At 36.3% G+C, this 19,167-nt stretch overlaps 1 protein-coding gene across 1 annotated transcript in view; it reads right to left on the reverse strand.

The window, feature by feature from the left end:
• Window positions 1–7,382: 7,382 nt before the first annotated feature.
• The window catches only part of SENP6 (SUMO specific peptidase 6), a 101,502-nt gene continuing 89,717 nt past the window's right edge, over window positions 7,383–19,167 (reverse strand). Inside the window, exons 20-24 of the mRNA XM_065888734.1 lie at window positions 15,462–15,565; window positions 13,554–13,642; window positions 11,804–11,872; window positions 11,555–11,705; window positions 7,383–7,898 (exon numbers count right to left, since the gene is read on the reverse strand). Coding sequence (XP_065744806.1) covers window positions 7,692–7,898; window positions 11,555–11,705; window positions 11,804–11,872; window positions 13,554–13,642; window positions 15,462–15,565 — 620 coding nt within the window. The 3' untranslated portion in view covers window positions 7,383–7,691. The remainder of the gene's footprint in view (window positions 7,899–11,554; window positions 11,706–11,803; window positions 11,873–13,553; window positions 13,643–15,461; window positions 15,566–19,167) is intronic.

Genomic DNA, 19,167 nt, shown 5'->3' on the forward strand with positions numbered 1-19,167 from the left:
GAAAGAAAACTTTTGGAGAGGGTAAGCCACTGAGATTTTGTAACTGTTACTACAGCGTAACCAAGCCTATCAGGACTCCTAGAGTAACGCGATGGCTAAATTATGGTCCATCATATAATTAACTTTGACCTTGATTCTACCAGGTGACTTGGGTTGATTTTCACAAGATATTGCTGAAAGACAAAAGAAAGATGCTTAGAAACATTTATATTATCCCAGTTTTTATAAGAAAAACAATTAATACATCTTTATACATATATTACTATATAGAGAGATTATATGAATACGGAGAATAATATGAAGAAATACATACAAAGTTGTTCAACGAGGCTATAAAGGAAAGATAAATCTAGACTGTAACACTTTAAAAAAAAAGCTAAGATGTGTGGTGTGATCACATGCCTCAGAGTTATTCATATTTAATTGTAAATACAAATAAAGTATTATTGAGCTGGTATCATCAAATAATTTCATACAGTATTTCATTGAATCTAGGATGCTTTATGCTTGGTGCTCTCTTGGTCTTACCTGCATCAGGTTTTCACGTACCTGGCTGGAAATGCTACTAAGAAATACACCAGGGCTTCTCAAGGTGTGCTCTTGCCTGCGTTGTTAGAAATGAAAATTTGCAGGCCCCACTGAAGACAATCCAGCATCAGGAATTGGGAGTGGGGCCCAGTAATATGTGTCTTATCAACCCTTGCACGTGATTCCAATGCAAACTCGTTCTTAATAAGATGTAGCCTTAATTTAGAGGTCAAAATGTGATTTAAAAAAAGTCCACCTTAGAAATAAGGTAACTTATTAGACTGTCATTTTAACACACTGTCCTCTGTGCTACTTCCGATTTGCAAATTTTTTCTTACTTACAGTATAAATTCCCAATGACCGGATTTGATTGGCTTTGTTTTGTTTGTTTTTTATCTGCTAGGTCACATCACTACACATAAACATCCTTGAGATCAGGTGTTGACCCTAAATCCAGTTAGCTGTGACCGAAGTGAGACTGGGATAAGAGAGCGAGTGGTACAAAATGTAACTAGCTGTTACAGGTGCTTTGGGCAGTTTTCCAAAGAAGTGTGTTTGGAAATGTCAGGCAATTGACCTACTATAATTGTTTTAATTTTATGTTGATAAAGTATTTCTCCTGTGAAGACAATGGAATGTTGATATTTTATGCTAATTTTATACTTCGTTTTTATTATGTTTATATTTTTAAAATACAACACTTTAAAAAATTTTTAATGCTTTTCCTTTGGCAGTTTCACATGCTTTATAAATAATTCTTTTTAAAATCAATTTTCTGTCAACAATATCTTCAGTTAATCATCTTCTGTTCGTTTTTCAGCTGTATGTTCCATTTACATTTAAGTTTTTTTTTTTTTTTTTTGCGGTACGCGGGCCTCTCACTGCTGTGGCCTCTCCCGTTGCGGAACACAGGCTCCGGACGCGCAGGCTCAGCGGCCATGGCTCACGGGCCCAGCCGCTCTGCGGCATGTAGGGATCTTCCCGGATCGGGGCACGAACCCGCGTCCTCTGCATCGGCAGGCGGACTCTCAACGACTGCGCCACCAGGGAAGTCCTATATTTAAGTATCATTGATAACCATTTGTTCGTAGAGAAAAAAGCGAAGCTCTGACTGGGACAAAGGAACTCTCTTTCCTCCTGTTTTTGTTGCCTGTTTCTAAGAAGAACACTTCAAATGAAATATGCAAATTATGTCTTATTATTTTGGCATTCCTGTGATCACAGGTATAACTGTATGCTTTACCCTAGCTATGGTAATTCATCATTAGTTACTTACAGCACAGGCTTGCACTCATTCTTGCCCCCCTCTAATGCTTTCATTACTGCCATCATGATCTTTTCAACATTCATAGTGCATCATGTTCTTCCTGTTTGAAATGCTTCGGTAACGTTTTAGGGTAATGACCAAAATCTTGAACATGGCTTCAAGGCCCTGCATGATCAGGTCCCAGCCTACCTTTCCATCTTACTCTGAGCTCCAGTTACACAGGCCTACTATAATTCTGTATTTTAAATTATGAAAATGTTTAAACATACTAAAAGATAACATAGTTCAAAAAAAACCCTATACAACCAGTTTCCATGATAATCAAGACTTAGCCACATTGCATCTCTAAAAAAATATGGACATTAATTTTCATCTTCTTTTTTCTAGCCAGGTTGACCTAGCTTATAGGGTAAGACGGTGCCCAGCTTTGCTGGGGAAACTATTTCTTTGGACCTCAGTTCTATAAATTGGGAGTACATATCTCATAAAGTCATTATAAATAAATGAATTCATACATTTTAGAATTTTAGAACATGTTTGGCATATAGTACACAGTTCATAAATGAGGTCATTACCATTTAGCACAGGTTACACATCCCCCTACCTCAGGGCCTTTGCACAGTCTACAAGCACTATTCTTCTTTTGCCCTCTCAGACTTTATGTCTACCAATAGTTCAAATGTCACATCTTTAGGGAAGATGTCCCCAACCTCCCTAGATTAGCCTATATTGTCTTCATACATTTTATGCTTTTCCTGCATGGCACTTATTTAAAATTATTAATTGGTGAGGCTGTAACAGTTGTCTTTCCATTGTAAGGAAGCTCCATGAGCGGAGAAGATGGTATGTTTGGCTCCCTGTTTTAAATCCCTAATACCTAGCACAAAGTAGGTACTCAGAACATCTATTCAATATTTAAGGATCAATTTCTTTTCAACTAATTTGTTTTGGATCAAATCCTCTGCTGTCAACAAGTATAAAGCTAATTATAATAAATGTAGTAAGTCTTATAACAGGCTTAAACAACTAATTTTCAGTTACTTGAGGGATTAAACATATTGAAAGCATATTAAGTTAATAAAGAGTACTTCTTTGCACAGGAGGAAAAAAATGCTTCTAGGTATAAAGTTTGTGTGTTTCAACTGAACTCTAAAGCAAAAGGCTGATGGAGTGGAAGTCAGGGGAGGTTTAAGCTAGCAGTTAAGTGGCTCAGATATAAACAGAAGGAAGAGCCTCTAGATAATCATTCAGCTGACTTTCATATTTATACACAATTTCTACCTGTGTATGAGTTTAGGGCATTTGATTACCTTACAAATATTAGTATCATCAAATCTGTTTTCCTCCTAGAAGAATCCACTTGTATATAAGAATTAGGTTTGTAATTTTTTCATTACAATAATTATAAAAGAATGATTCTCATGAAACTTCATCTCCCCAAGACACTAGTCATTTATTTTCAAGTTTCCAAATCATATACCCAACTATTAATAAAATAAAATGTAAAAAAATAACTGACCTCAGGTAAGTTTCAAAAGCACCTTCTCATAAAGTTCAGTTCACAAACACTCCAAATAGTTGACTCTGTCTTCTGATGGCTAGTATTTATAAGGAAGTTTAGAGAATCAGTGCAGGAGAGGAGAAGGATATGGCCAAATTCTGTATTGAGGATACTGTGTTCTGTATTTTCCTCTTGTTTAATCATTCTGCGTATTAGTTCCAAGCAACCTGCTTAATTTGTTCTAAATTTTCCCCAATTTATTTGACACAGAACTTATAACTATCTCTCAAAACTAGAGTTAGCAAACATACTTTGAGAACTGCTAGTCTGGCTGCACTCTACAGATTGACAGGCTCAGAATCCTAGTGAAAATATAAAACCACCTTGGTTATATATAGTGATCCCATAACTCCTGGTGACCATTAAGAGTTCACAAATCATCCATTTATTAATCCATTTTAGAATCTCAAGAGTTGATGTTCTATCTTACAATTTGCAGAATCTACTTTTTGCCTTTTGATTAACAAGGTATCTGCCAGTCTCTAACTTTTGAGTACCTTAATAATTTCTTTATAATTCTGCAAGGCTTAGTAACAGCAATTTATTAAGTTTACCCATCAAGTTCTTAATGAGAATTTGGGAGTTGGGGGTAAAGGGCTATCTTACGGCATCTGAGAGAAGAAAATGCGGACAAGCCTCATTACCTTTGGGACCAGCAACTTGAAAGTTGTCAGGGACAAATATTGATCCTTTTACATCACTGGGAAGTGCGTAATACAATTACTTGAGGAACTATTTGAAAATTCATGGCATCACTGGGGTTAAGACCCTAGGCATGCATGCGTATTCTGAAAAGCTCCCCAGGTGATTCTGATAAACATTTCTAGAAAATCCTTGTTTTGGATAATATGTTCCTCACTGTAATCTTTTACAATAAGCACAACGTAACTGTTATTTGTGATAAAGGCAGTGAAGACCTCCAAGCTTTTTAGCTTTTATCATTCTGTTTCAGGCCATAGGTCTGTGGTGTTTTCCTCTGAGTACACTGCACTCTGATTTCCTGAATAGCACTTTAGGGCTCTCTACCATTATTCCTTGATCTGATTATCAGAATTAAGATGGGAGGTCTATTTCCCCCCAAGGTACACATTTCTTCCACTTGATCAACCAATACTTCCTCTGTGGTTAAATTTAAGTTTCAAAGAGCAGTTCCCTTAACTTTTTTTCTTCTTCTCGGGAGCAGGGAAACAACAAATGCACCAGAAAGTCTTGCTGGAGTATTTTAGGACATTCTTCAGTAGATTACATTTCCTAATAGGGTCTGGTGTTGGCCTCTGTGAGTTCGGTTGCCTTAAACTATCCATTGATAGTCCCCTGGCTAGACAGGTTGTAGTATCCTCCCCCAAATATCTCTCCCTTCTCCTTCTGTCCTCAGAGCAATCTACTACAGAGCCACCTTGTTGTCTGTACCTCTTCTAGATATGCAGCACTACACCACCTCATCTCTTACAGATTCTGTTTCTTCTAACTATATTACCCTTTCTGTCACTATATCCCAGTAGCTTTTTTCCCACCAACTCTTGATCATATATATTAAAATACATTCTTTATTATTCCTCTTCAGTGAATTTTCTGAGACTTTAATTTTTAATCTCTGGGAAATTAAAACTGTTATTTTGTTTTGTTTTTGTTTCTTGCGGTACGCGCGCCTCTCACTGTTGTGGCCTCTCCCGTTGTGGGGCACAGGCTCCGGACGCGCAGGCTCAGCGCCCATGGCTCACGGGCCTAGCCGCTCCGCGGCACGCGGGATCTTCCCGGACCGGGGCACGAACCCGCGTCCCCTGCATCGGCAGGCGGACTGTCAACCACTGCGCCACCAGGGAAGCCCTGCTATTCTTTTTATATCTTACAGTTTTCGGAGATCATAGTTTTTTAAAGAAAAAAATACAGAATTCATTTTGGTGACTTAAAGCAAGATATAATTTAGATAATTATTTTATCCTTTCAAATAAGACCGCCTACATTTAATTGACTAATAGTTTAAGCACAGGTTACTATGCTTAACTTATTTAGGTTTATGTGAATCTGAAATAATACCATTAAGTTTTCAGCTGTCTTAGCAACATCAAAGGAAAAGGACTAGTTAAATGCCACCTTTGCTCCTAAACTACCAAGAGCTAAGACACATACAAATTTTATGGCAAGTAATCTAAAACTCTTCTAAAAATGATTAACTGTTATTCTATCCAACAAGAAAACAAATACAACAAATCTATCTAATTAGTTAAGACACCAGATACTCGTCATGCAGTTTCAGCATCTAGTAACAAACCTCTAAGCTTTAAAACTGTTTCACAACTTCTAAGCACTAATAATACATTTAAAAAGGTTGATACCCACTTTAAACCACATATAAAAGTACCAGAGTACACAATTAACAAGTAAATGCGCATAAACAACGAAGAAAGAGTCTCAAGTCTAATTCTGGAGCTCAACCTGGCAGTCTCCAAAGATTTATCTCCAAAGCAGAGCCATTAGCATAACTTTTAAAAAATAGAATTTTTCATGTGTCAAAACGTGATTGACTGAATTGGCCCAAGGAACAGGTTACCTTTTTATCTTTTCAAAAATTAAGAGTGCAAAATGTAACCATTAGAAACTGAAACAAAACCAAGCATTTCAGAATAGTTCTTTCAGTACCTTCAAATTCTGACAAAATACAGGACAGTAAAAAAATTAAATATGCCAATTTTGCCTACTGCTATCAGGTTTTAAAAAATTTCCATTTTTTGGTCCATATTCAGTAAATAATAAAATTAAACTCTTTTCATATCTGAGTTAAGAGCTCTAGGGTATTCCTTAAAAAGAAATAATGTAATAATAAATAAAAATGTTAAGACAGTTCAAAGTAACAAATCCATAATCAATACCACTAATGGTGATGTTCCTTAAACTTACATTTTAATGTTTCCCTTAATGAGTGTGTCTAAATATAAATATATACATATTTTTTGGTTGTTGTTAACAATACCCACAATCTGCCCCAAACACATCCATGGACTTTATTAAATCCAAGTAAGTAGCCTAAAATGTTGGTTTCAATGCCAGAAATGGCCAGATTAAAAATAAAGTAATTGCTGATGAAAAACGGTCTTCCTTTTATTCTCAACTATGTTTGTTATATGTGCTTTTTAAATTATTTAACAAAAAATGACCTTTAAAATATATAATTTCACATCTCAAAGTTAATTCGAAAGAACTGTGCAACATTTCATTTGAAAATAACAGTTTCAGCAGATATATGCAAGATTCCTACATGAGTTGTAAATCTGTCATCAAAACCATCACATTTTAGTATTTTTAAAGGGGAATTCAATATAGGAGATTTTTTCTGCATTATGCAACTGATTAAAGACAGCACTTTTACATGTAAAAATAATTTACACTAAAAAACTCAGGTGCAAAAAGTCTGATACTCTGTTTATCAAAATAACAAGAACAAAATGAGCAATGATAAAATAGCAAAAGTCATTACAAAAAATAGTAAATTCCTATTTAAATTCCTGTGCTCACAGGTTAAAAATGTTTATCAATTAACTATATCACAGATTGTAGATACTTTAAGCTATAATATAGAAAGGTAACATGAGATATTTGAAATTCAAGTTGTACTTACCAAAATAGTTTTAACCTGAGTCTCTGACATCTTCAGAAATGTACTTGACAATAATGTATGATAAAGTATAGTTAATATTTAGTAGTATAATTCAAAGTTATTTTTCTTTGACGTGCTCTAAATACTGCTTCTTCTTAAATGTTTGAGTAAAACTATAAATATTTATTACACTTTTGGGGCCAAGTTCTCTAAACACAAGGGAGTGTCTGAATCAAAAGCTGTTACTTTTTCCTGCTATACAAACATATGAGGATGTCTTTCATGTTCAAAATGCCTTTGATTTAATCTTATTTTCACATTTCAAGTTATTTTAAAACAAATGCAAAGGTCAAAAGATTATCATAGATACACACATCCACTGAAGAATTTAATACAATCTCACTAAAGGATATCAACTTAATCATCTCCTCCTATAAATATTTTCTTTTTATTTATTTTGTGTTTAGAAGTTGCAGTTTTAAGTACTATTAACAGAAAATACATAACAACAGCTTCCTAACAAGTGAAAAAAAATAATTATAAATGCTGGAAAAATTGGCCTCATTGACATATTTACAGACTTTTATTTCATACAGACTCCATTGGGAATTATATGACATTTATTATACAAGCATTAACATTTCCAAATCACTGCATAGTGAGCACTTCAGTTCTTTATTGTCTATACCCTTGAAAGTCACTCAGTTGCTGAAGGCAATACTGACAAGCATCAAAAATGGTCAAACTGAGATGCTACTGATATATCGTTCTGCTCCTTTGCCTAAAGATGTTTCTGTCGTGTCCTTATGCTTTTTTTTCTCCTTGCTCCTCTGATCCTCCTGCAACTTCAGAATGATGTTTCGGATTTCTTCTCTTTTCGTTCTCATTCTTGGGGGAGGAAACCAGTTTTCCAAATTCATGGGCAGTTCAAAATTGAGAATTGGATTCTGAAAATAAAAACATTAAATGCACCTTAGAAAACTATAATAAAAAGTATCTTGGTTTCAATCACAAAAGCATTCCAGAGAAGAAATGAAAAAAATCAGTACTTACTCATTATCTATTCCATGCAGGCACTGTGCTGGGCACTGGAGATGTAAGACAAGACAGTTTCTGCCTACAGATCTTATAGTCTAGATCAGGGGCCAGCAAACTACAGCTAGTGGGCCACATTCTGCCTATTGCCTGTTCTTGTAAATAAAAGCCTTACTGGAACACACCCACAGTAACTCATCTACATGCTGCCTGTGGATGCTTTCTTTCATGCCGCAATAGCAGAACCAAGTGTAGAGACCGTATGACCGCAGAGCCTGAAATATTTCCTACCTGACTACCTGGTGCCTTATGAAAGTGACTGCTAACTCCAGTCGAGATAGATAACTCAACAATTAAAACAATGAATATGACAAGTATTAAGGCAGGAGAAGCTGAGTCCTATGCAAATACATATCTAAGGGCTTAGCACAATTTCAAGAAGTGATGTTTATGCTAAGACCTGAAGAATGAGTAGGAGTTAGCCAAATAAGGAATGACAGAAGCAACAGGGAAGAGTATTCCAGGTAATGAAATATATACCAACGCCTGGAGGCAAGAGACAATATGACACAACATGAGAGGCTGAATGACATCCAGGGGGATGGTGTGTAGAATGCTGGAGTGAGAATGGTAGAAATGAGGCTAGAAGCTTGAACAGGAGTTGGATGATGCAGGCCACTGAAGGATTCTGGTCTTTAAGTCAAGAATAACAGGAAGCCATTATAAGATTTAAAGCAGAAAAGCAACACAATTAGATTTGGGTTTTGGGAAAACAACTGTGAAAAATACAAGGCAAGAGGCCACGTCAGAGGCTGGTGCAGCAGTTTGGAATAGTGAGGATAATGAAATGGACTTAGTGGTAGCAGGGGTAAATAACTGAACATAAGTGACACTAAGTGACAGAATTCACAGGGCTTATGGCACCACGGGTGGTGGATGAAGAAGAGGAAGAAGTCAAGATAACCGTAAAGAATATCCAAGAGAGCCCAGAGAGAAACCCACACACATATGGTTACCTTATTGTTGATAAAGGAGGCAAGAATATATAATGGAGAAAAGACAGCCTCTTCAGTAAGTGGTGCTGGGAAAACTGGACAGCTACATGTAAAAGTATGAGATTAGAACACTCTCTAACACCATACACAAAAATAAACTCAAAATGGATTAAAGACCTAAATGTGGGCTTCCCTGGTGGCGCAGTGGTTGAGAGTCCGCCTGCCGATGCAGGGGACACGGGTTCGTGCCCTGATCCAGGAAGATCCCACATGCCGCAGAGCGGCTGGGCCTGTAAGCCGTGGCCGCTGAGCCTGCGCGGCCAGAGTCTGTGCTCCGCAACGGGAGAGGCCACAACAGTGAGAGGCCCGCGTAGTGCCAAAAAAAAAAAAAAAAAAAAAAAAAAAAAAGAAAGACCTAAATATAAGGCCAGGCACTATCAAACTCTTAGAGGAAAACATAGTAAGAACACTCTTTGACATAAATCACAGCAAGATCTTTTTTGACCCACCTCCTAGAGTAATGGAAATAAAAACAAAAATAAACAAATGGGCTTAAAAGCTTTTGCACAGCAAAGGAAACCATAAACAAGACAAAAAGACAACCCTCAGAAGGGGAGAAAATATTTGCAAATGAAGCAACTGACAAAGGATTAATCTCCAAAATATACAAGCAGCTCATGCAGGTCAGTAACAAAAAAACAAACCCAATCCAAAAATGGACAGGAGACCTAAATAGACATTTCTCCAAAGAAGATATACAGATTGCCAACAAACACATGAAAGGACACGCTCAACATCACTAATCATCAGAGAAATGCAAATCAAAACTACAATGAGGTATCACCTCACACCAGTTAGAATGGGCATTATCAGAAAATCTACAAACAATAAATGCTGGAGGGCTTCCCTGGTGGCGCAGTGATTAAGAATCCGCCTGCCAATGCAGGGGACACGGGTTCGAACCCTGGTCTGGGAAGATCCCACATGCCGCGGAACAACTAAGCCCGTGTGCCACAACTACAGAGCCTGCACTCTAGAGCCCAAGAGCCACAGCTACTGAGCCCGCGTGCCTAGAGTCTGTGCTCCACACAAGAGAAGTCACTGCAATGAGAAGCCCGCACACCGCAATGAAGAATAGCCCCTGCTCACTGCAACCAGGGAAAGTCCATACGCAGCAACAAAGACCCAATGCAGCCAAAAATAAATAAATAAAATAAATAAATTAAAAAAAATTGCTGGAGAGGGTGTGGAGAACAGGGAACCCTCTTGCACTGTTGATGGTAATGTAAATTGATACAGCCACTATGGAGAACAGTACGGAGGTTCCTTAAAAAACTAAAAATAGAACTGCCGTATGACCCAGCAATCCCACTGCTGGGCATATACCCTGAGAAAACTATAATTCAAAAAGTCATGTACCACAATGTTCACTGTAGCTCTATTTACAATAGCCAGGACATGGAAGCAATCTAAGTGTCCATCGACAGATGAATGGATAAAGAAGATGTGGCACATATATACAATGGAATATTACTCAGCCATAAAAAGAAATGAAATTGAGTTATTTGTAGTGAGGTGGATGGACCTAGCGTCTGTCATACAGAGTGAAGTAAGTTAGAAAGAGAAAAACAAATACTGTATGCTAACACATATATATATGGAATCTAAAAAAAAAAAAGGTTCTGCAGAACCTAGGGGCAAGGACAAGAATAAAGACGCAGACGCAGAGAATGGACTTGAGGACACAAGGAGGGGGAAGGGTAAGCTGGGACGAAGTGAGAGAGTGGCATGGACATATATACACTACCAAACGTAAAACAGATAGCTAGTGGGAAGCAGCCGCATGGCACAGGGAGATCAGCTCGGTGCTTTGTGACCACTTAGAGGGGTGGGATAGGGAGGGTGGGAGGGAGATGCAAGAGGGAGGAGATATGGGGATATATGTATATGTATAGCTGATTCACCTTGTTATAAAGCAGAAACTAACACAACAATGTAAAGCAATTATACTCCAATAAAGATGTTAAAAAAAAAAAAAAGAATATCCAAGGGAGGTGTGCGTGGTATTGTACCTCTGAAGTCAAAGGAAGAACGTATTATGTGGAAGGAATAAAACAGTGTCAAACGGTGCTGCGAGGTCAGGAACAATTCCAATATAAGGGTGAGGGTCAAGCCGGATTATAGAGATTTGAGAAGCAAATAGGATTCGTGGAAATGAAGACAATGAATATAAACACTTGTCCAGAAATATATCTGTGAAGGGGAGAAAAGAAGGTAAAAGATATAGCCCGAATCATGGGAGAGATTTCATAAGGCAGAAAGAGCCAGTGGAGAGGAACTGATTAGTGATGAGTAATGAGGTCAACAAGCCTTGGATTTGATGGAGTATGGTCATTTTTATTTTATGCCTTAAAAACTCTCCAATTTAAGAGTCTTTGCTCCTTGGAATAATTTTTGAAACAACAGTTTTCAATCTCTTCAAAATATTTGCTTACTGTGATTTTTACACTAACATGAGATCAAACACACCATTTTATTATTTATTAAATCAGATCCAACAAACTGAAACCCACCTCAAAAAAGCTCTCTACATACTGCAATACGTATACACCACAATCACTGAAGTTGTTTTGCTGGGGTACTTTTGGATTAGAGCCTTTCATAACATCTTTGGAAAAACTTCTTTTGCATCCTTTTTTAACTTCCCACTCCACTTCTAAATACCTGCAATGATGTGTATATAGTAAGAATACATACATATAAATATACATAGTTCCTCATTCCCACCAGAATACAAAGTACAGGTAGAGTTTTGAACTTACTCTCTTAGAATTTTTACAACATTTGACCGAGAAGGCCCTCTGAGTGAGTCCATCAGTAGGATACAAGGTCTATACGGTAGAAATGACCAAATATTAATACTTTATAATGTTTAAAAGGCATAAAAAGATGTACATTAACAATAAAATTTCAAACCTTAAAAATTCACTTTGTATGACTCAGTAAAGCTTGCTGGGGGGGGCGGATAACACCCTAATAATACTTAACTATCCATGGTTATATTAAATACTGAATTAAAGAGTAATAATTTAATCATATCTAAGTTATGAATATAGTTCACCAAAGTTCCTAAAAACACTTAAAAATTTAGTAGAAAGTCAAAACAATTCTGAAAATTTGAACATCTGCATATTCCAAATTACCAAAAGTGAGACCATGCAAAAGTAGAAGAAAAATAATCCCATTTTTAACTAAAATCTATTTTAGATAAAAAAACCCAGGTGATCTTCACATAAAAGAATTAGTTTAGAATCCAGTGTTTTGGGCGAGGTTCCACTTCAGAACACTCAGTATAAATAATACTCAACTTTTAAAATTTTGTTGTTAAACCCAAGTAAGTGTGGAAGTCTAATGTAGTGCAAAAAGTCCTGAAATGATTAAAGATCTAGGTTCTTCCTGGCTATCATTTTATGGGATTTGGAAAAAATCTCTCAACTGCTCTAGGTCTCTATGTTTTCCTTTATAAATGAAGTTTGCTTTTCAAATGCTATTAATGGAGTTTCAGACAAGATTTCCTACAAAAAGTCAAAAGAGATGAAGTCTAGAAATAAGTACTACTTCATCGCCTAAGAAGTCTGCAGACCCTGGCAAGATCTCAGAACATGTACTTCTGAGAACCAAAATAGACTCACTCTCAATTTGGGGTTTCCATCTGTTTCTTTGTTGTTTTTTTTTTTTTTTTTTTCTGCACCACGGCTTGCGGGATCTTAGTTCCCCAACCAGGGATTGAACCCACGCCCTCAGCAGTGAGAGCGCAGAATCCTAACCACTGGACTGCCAGGGAATTCCCTGGGTTTCCCACCTGGAACATGTCCCTTAGGACTGCCTTAAGTCACTCCACAGCCTTCACACAGTAGCTATGGAACCAGTGTAAACTCCAATTCCCATGTTACTGACGTGAATTTGAATGACATTCTTTGTCCTTTCCTGCTCCAAATCACTATATATCCAAAAGGAGTAGTGGTTTTCTATGCACACGCACAGACATGGAAAATGGGCAAATGGAGAACTGAAATAATTTCCATTCTTCCCAACTCAAACCTTGGACATTGGGCAGGACCTAATTTTCCTCACTGACTCTGAAAGCTTCTGTGATTTTTGCTTAAATACCTGTTTTAATTAAAACAGTATGGTTAATGTTTTATTCTAAGAGGGTACGTGAATAAAAATTATCATGTAGGGTCTTCCCTGGTGGCGCGGTGGTTTAAGAATCCGCCTACCAATGCAGGGGACATGGGTTTAAGCCCTGGTCTGGGGAGATCCCACATGCCACGGAGCAACTAAGCCCGTGCGCCACAACTACTGAGCCCACACATCTAGAGCCCATGTGCAATGAGAAGCCTGCGAACCGCAACGAAGAGCAGCCCCTGCTCTCCGCAACTAAAGAAAGCACGCGCACAGCAATGAAGACCCAATCCAGCCAAAAATAAGTAAAATTAAAAAAAAAAAAAGAGTAACAGTTAAAAAAAAAAAACTATCATGTAGTTTGCAAGATGTACGGTTAATGCTTACTGTTTACAGATAGTAGGTTTTAAATGCCACTGTCCTATTTCAGAATTGCAGTTGTCATCGGCAAGGAATCCATCATCACTGCTGTCATCCTGTAAAAGAGAGCCTACTGTTAGTATTGAAAATATACAATCTAAATTACTAATAACGTAACAAAATAGCACTATTGAGGATAAAAATCCTTGTAGCAAATATGTAAAAAAATATTTTTCTGTTTAGGTGATCAGACATTAGAAAATGTGTTACGTCACTCAATTCCAATGATGTAACACTACAACACAGGCATCTTAATGAAAGAAACCATCAATCAGAGGTCTAAGAAAACTTGTTACATCTATTTACTCAATCTAAATTTTTAAAGACGAAGTATACCATGACTGATTCTTCTCTAGTCAAACATTATGGCTCTGATTTTAGGTATTTTTACAAAAATTTAATTTGTTGGCTAAAACAACTGTTTTCACAATAGGACATGAATGACTTATATTTATCATCTTTTCACACAAAAATTTTTTTCTTATCAGAAACATTTAAAGGTTTTTGGAAACACTGTTTTACTTGACAAAACCCTTTACCCACTTCACATGACAGAAGACAGCTTTATGATAGTGTGTCTTATTCTACTGATTACCTTGAATGTAAAACAAAGCTTTTTTTGTCCTGTGGGAAAGCTTCTGGCAACCTTTTGAATGAAACAGTCAACAGTAGGAATGATAATAGTAGTAATACACGGTTAGATTAACTAGTTCACGTAACTGCTATGACCAAAAACGAGCATATGAAGTGCTCATTATAAACCTTGAATGTAATCCAGATATGTGTCTGTATATATTAGAAAGAAAAACTGTATTTCATAGCCACGCACAGTAGACCAAGGGACATCACAAAAATGTTTTTTGTTCACAAGAGGATTGAGCAAAAAGGAAAAATGGTGCAGTACAAAGTTATCTTTACTACTAGATAAACTCAAAGTTTGTCTTAACAACTAAGGAAGAGGCAGAAAAAGGAAATGGAATAAGCTTTTCTGTCAGTAGAAAATGCCTGTTTAACTGAAGTTATAAAATATTTTCAAAAATATACTTTATTCTTGGTGTTAATAAAGCTTATTAGGGCAAATAAGACTCTAAGGAAATATGAGAATCGACCTACGTTAATTTTAACTAAACATGATCTGCTCCTGCCATGATGCATATACAGCAGATTAGATGAAAGAAAAAATCATTAGACAGGTGGTAAAAATAGTGTAATTCTGCTGTGTTCGTGCACCACACACCACATAATCGAAAACGTGAACACTTGCCTCCTGAGTGTTAAGTAAGACCGAAGGTTAAGCACGGCGCACAAATGCTTTAAAAGAGCAACGGAAAGGGGTGCGGTAGGGGTGGTGGGCGGTCGCTGGGTCGCGGCGGGAGGATCCATTTCACATGGAAACTTTCCACGGTGGGTGATATTAGTTTAGTCCTCAATGGCAAACTAAACAAACAAACAAAAACCCCAAAACAAAAAATGAAACAACGTTCATACATCTATCCCGGCAACTTCTGAACTGAAAACCAAATTTGTGTTGTGAGATGAGATCCAAGTACAGAAGGCATGAGTTAACCGTTTGAAGTAATCGCCTATAAAAATCTAAAGAAAAACTTTTTTTTTTTTTTTTTTTTTCTGTACGCAGGCCTCTCACTGTTGTGGCCTCTCCTGTTGCGGAGCACAGGCTCCGGACGCGTAGGCTCAGCAGCCATGGCTCATGGGCCCAGCCGCTCGGCGGCATGTGGGATCTTCCCGGACCGGGGCACGAACCCGCATCCCCTGCATCGGTAGGCAGAGTCTCAACCACTGCGCCACCAGGGAAAGCCCAGGGAAATTTTTAATTATATAAAACACTAGAACTTTTTGCCAAGCGTTAGGTTTCACCTGGTTATCCTGATCTTCTGAGAAGTCGATGAGTTCATCTTCAAGCATTTTACTACCTTCAGCTGATTCATCACTGTAGTTTAGTCTGATTTTGCTTAAGCCATCTGTATCAATAAGAAACATTACATAATTTTTAAAAAGAACACACACAGAACTTATAGTACATGATGTTAAAATTAATGCTAGTAATTAATTGCATAGTAATTACGAATACAAAATCTTAGCATGTAAATATCACAAGTATAAAATAAGTTACTTTTAAGTGAAAAACCTGGATTATGTCATCTACAGAGTTGTTTCTACTACTCAGACCCTAAAATTTATTAAACTTTAAACACTAGGTATCAATTATATTATTAAATATTTATGTATATTTAAATACATGTATATATATATAAAGATTTTGTGCTACGTATGCTAGGTATCTTTAGTAACAGAAGCTACAATAGTTTGAAAACAACTCAATTGTTCAATAACAGGAATGGTTAGCAAACGTAGAACATAAAATGAAATACTGTGTACACTAGAGAAATTAAAATTGTGAAAATATGGAAAATTATACAAGTTAAAAAAACATGATTAAAACAAAGTAAAACAGGCTTGCTTTTGCACAAATAATTTAAAAAAATACAAAAATGAAAATAATTATGCTAGGATAGTAGTTATGGATGAGTTCCTCAACTCTGTATATTTTTCCTTCATGTTTGGTTATATTCATAGACTTTTCAACAAAATAAAATGACACAAGCCAACGTAGGTGCTGGGCAGTATGAAAATAAATGACTCGTAGAAATATTTGAAATGAATTCTTTTAAAGGTCTGTTTCAAGAATCTAAATCCTTAAAAATCAATGATTTTCTTAAAGAAACAGAAGATTTACCAGAAAATAATGAAAACTGAGCAGGAACTTTGATGCCAAATATACAAATATTGTTTATTATAGAGCATACCATTTCCAAGTTTTTAAAAGCATGACTTCAAGGTATTTTAAACAGGATTTAACTTATTTTGGTACAAGTTATTAAAAGGGCAAAAGAATACTAATATAAGCAAGATAGGATGGGAAAACAGCAAGATAAAAGTGCTCCTGGAAAAATACATTTAACATATATGAAAGTCCAAACGTTGTGATCGAAAACATACTATTTGAAATAATAAAGCACGCAAAGAATAACCTTTTCAATTTCTCTTTCAAAAGTCTGTATTTTTATGCTTTCTTGAAGCAAGAACACCTATATTTAAATAAAACTTGTCCAAATCCTCAGGCAGTTAAGAGCTAGTCACTACAATCAAGTTATTTTTGTAGCAAAGTATTCCTGTCTATACCTATCTATTACACAGAAACTGTGTCATATAAACATGAACCTTATACAAATGAAATACGTGTGCACTGCAAAAAAGGAGAAAAGTAATTTAAATAGTGTAGTCAATTTCTTCAACTATTTCATTCAGTAAACAAATGCCCTAGTATAAATTGAGAGGCAATAACTCAATCAGCTGTTCTCCCAATCAGTCCCATTTCCTGAGCTTTTCTCACATAGTGAGATCACTTGAAGATGCCAAACCAAGCGTGATTCTAGAGTTAAAAAATACACAGTTTTCATGTACCATACAGAGCAAGACAACTACTTCAAATGGTGCCCAACTGAAAAAACACCAAATCAAAGTAGTGATAACAGACATTATTCTCCTACAGTTGACCTTAAAAACCTAATCCCCGTGGCAAGATACAACTCCTTATTTACTGCAGCATGTCAACCGACATCAGTCAACACTCTGTACATGTTCAATGGTTAAAATTATGTTAAATGTTTTATTTAAGTCCTGTCAACAATACTCCCAGACCAAATAGAAACAGATCACTAAGATATTAATCATAATCACAAAAATTTTTACAAGCTCTCCTTATCCTCATTTCTGATACGTCATTATTTTATCTAGGATAGACGGCTTAGCCATCCTCTCCAAGGCAGTAAAGGCTCCTCTAGAGAGCACTCTAATTCAATGTACTTTTGGGTGAGTGATGCCTTGGAAACATCTGATGAAAGATATGAGAGCTCGTTCCTGAAAAATACAGACCCATTCTAGAGAACCATTTTTCAAACTGTGGGACACTATGGTCATTGGATTAAGATAAGCATTGAATAGAAAAATGCCAGTGTATCACACACAATAAAGGTAAATTAATTTCCTTTAAGGAAGATATAGTCGATAAAGTTACACACATACTAAAAACAAAACAAAACAAATGCACAAACTATAATTTTTAATAGAAGAATAAACAGATATTATAAAAGGGCAAACTACATACAACAGATATTCTTTACTTTGGTCTCCATTAGGATTTATGGGTATATTTACTCAAATTTAACAGGTTATTTCTCAACTAGAACATTAACTTGTAGAGAGAGCCACCAGGAATTTCTGGGGTTTGTGTATATGAAGGAAGTCCTAAGGCTTTGTTTGTCCCATTGCTCTAAGACATGCACTTTAATTCATTTTTTAAACTTGAATTCACATTAAACTGTATGAAATTACTGATCAAAAAGGAACTTAAAAAATGTTCTGTGGAGATATAATTCACATACAATTCACCCATTTAAAGTGTACATGTAAGTAGTTTTTGGTATATTTACAAATACTATGTGCAACCATCCCTGGTGTCAACTTTAAAACATTTTCAAAATGTTTTAAATCTGAAAAAACCCCACAAAAAACAAACAAAAACTCTGTACACTTCAGCTATCACTCCCTTCTCCCCATACTCCTGTCCCATACCCGCAACCAGCCCTAAGCAGCCATTAACTCACTCTACAGATTTTCCTGGGAGATTTCATACAAATGGAATCACATAATATGAGGTCTTCTATGACTACTTAGCATGCTTTCAAGTTTCATCTATGTAGCATGTATCACTCCTTCGTTTCTTTTTATGGCCTAATAATATTCCATTGGATGGACGTATCATGTTTTGATTATCCATTTGTCAGCTGATGAACATCTGGATTGTGTCTACCATTTGGCTATTATGAATAATGCTGCTATAAATGTTCATGCCCAAGTTTTTGTGTGGACATATGTTTTTATTTCTCTTGGGTAATTATCTAGGTGTGGAACTGCTGGATCACATGATAACTCTATGTTTAACGTTTTGAGGAACTGTCAAAACTGTCTCCCAAAGCAAGCTGTACCATTTTACATTCCCACTAATGATATATGAAGGCCTCAATTTCCGCACATCCTCACCAACACCTGTTAGTATCTGACTTTCTGATTCTAGCCATGCTGTCAGGGCTATGAAGAGGCATCTCTTTGTGGTTTTGACTTACATTTCCTTCATGACTAATGATGTCCAGCATCTTCTCATGTACTAACTGGCAGGATTTTGTTGTTTTCTTTTTTTATTTTTAATGGGGTATAATTGATTTACAATGTTGTGTTAGTTTCAGGTTTACAGCAAAGTGAATCTGTTATATAAATACATATATCCACTCTTTATTAGATTCTTTTCCCATATAGGCCATCACAGAGTATTGTGTAGAGTTCCCTGTGCTGTACAGTAGGTCCTTATTAGTTATCTGTTTTATATATAGTAGTGTGTATGTGTCCAAAATAAATCCCAATTTATCCCACCTCCAGGACTTTGTTTTAAAGGCAATGAGAAACAGTGCACACTGCCTTGAAGGCTTAATCTTCAGAGTGCCCA

The sequence above is a fragment of the Phocoena phocoena genome, chromosome 12 (genome assembly GCF_963924675.1).
Source record: "Phocoena phocoena chromosome 12, mPhoPho1.1, whole genome shotgun sequence".
Taxonomy (NCBI): Eukaryota; Metazoa; Chordata; class Mammalia; order Artiodactyla; family Phocoenidae; genus Phocoena; species Phocoena phocoena.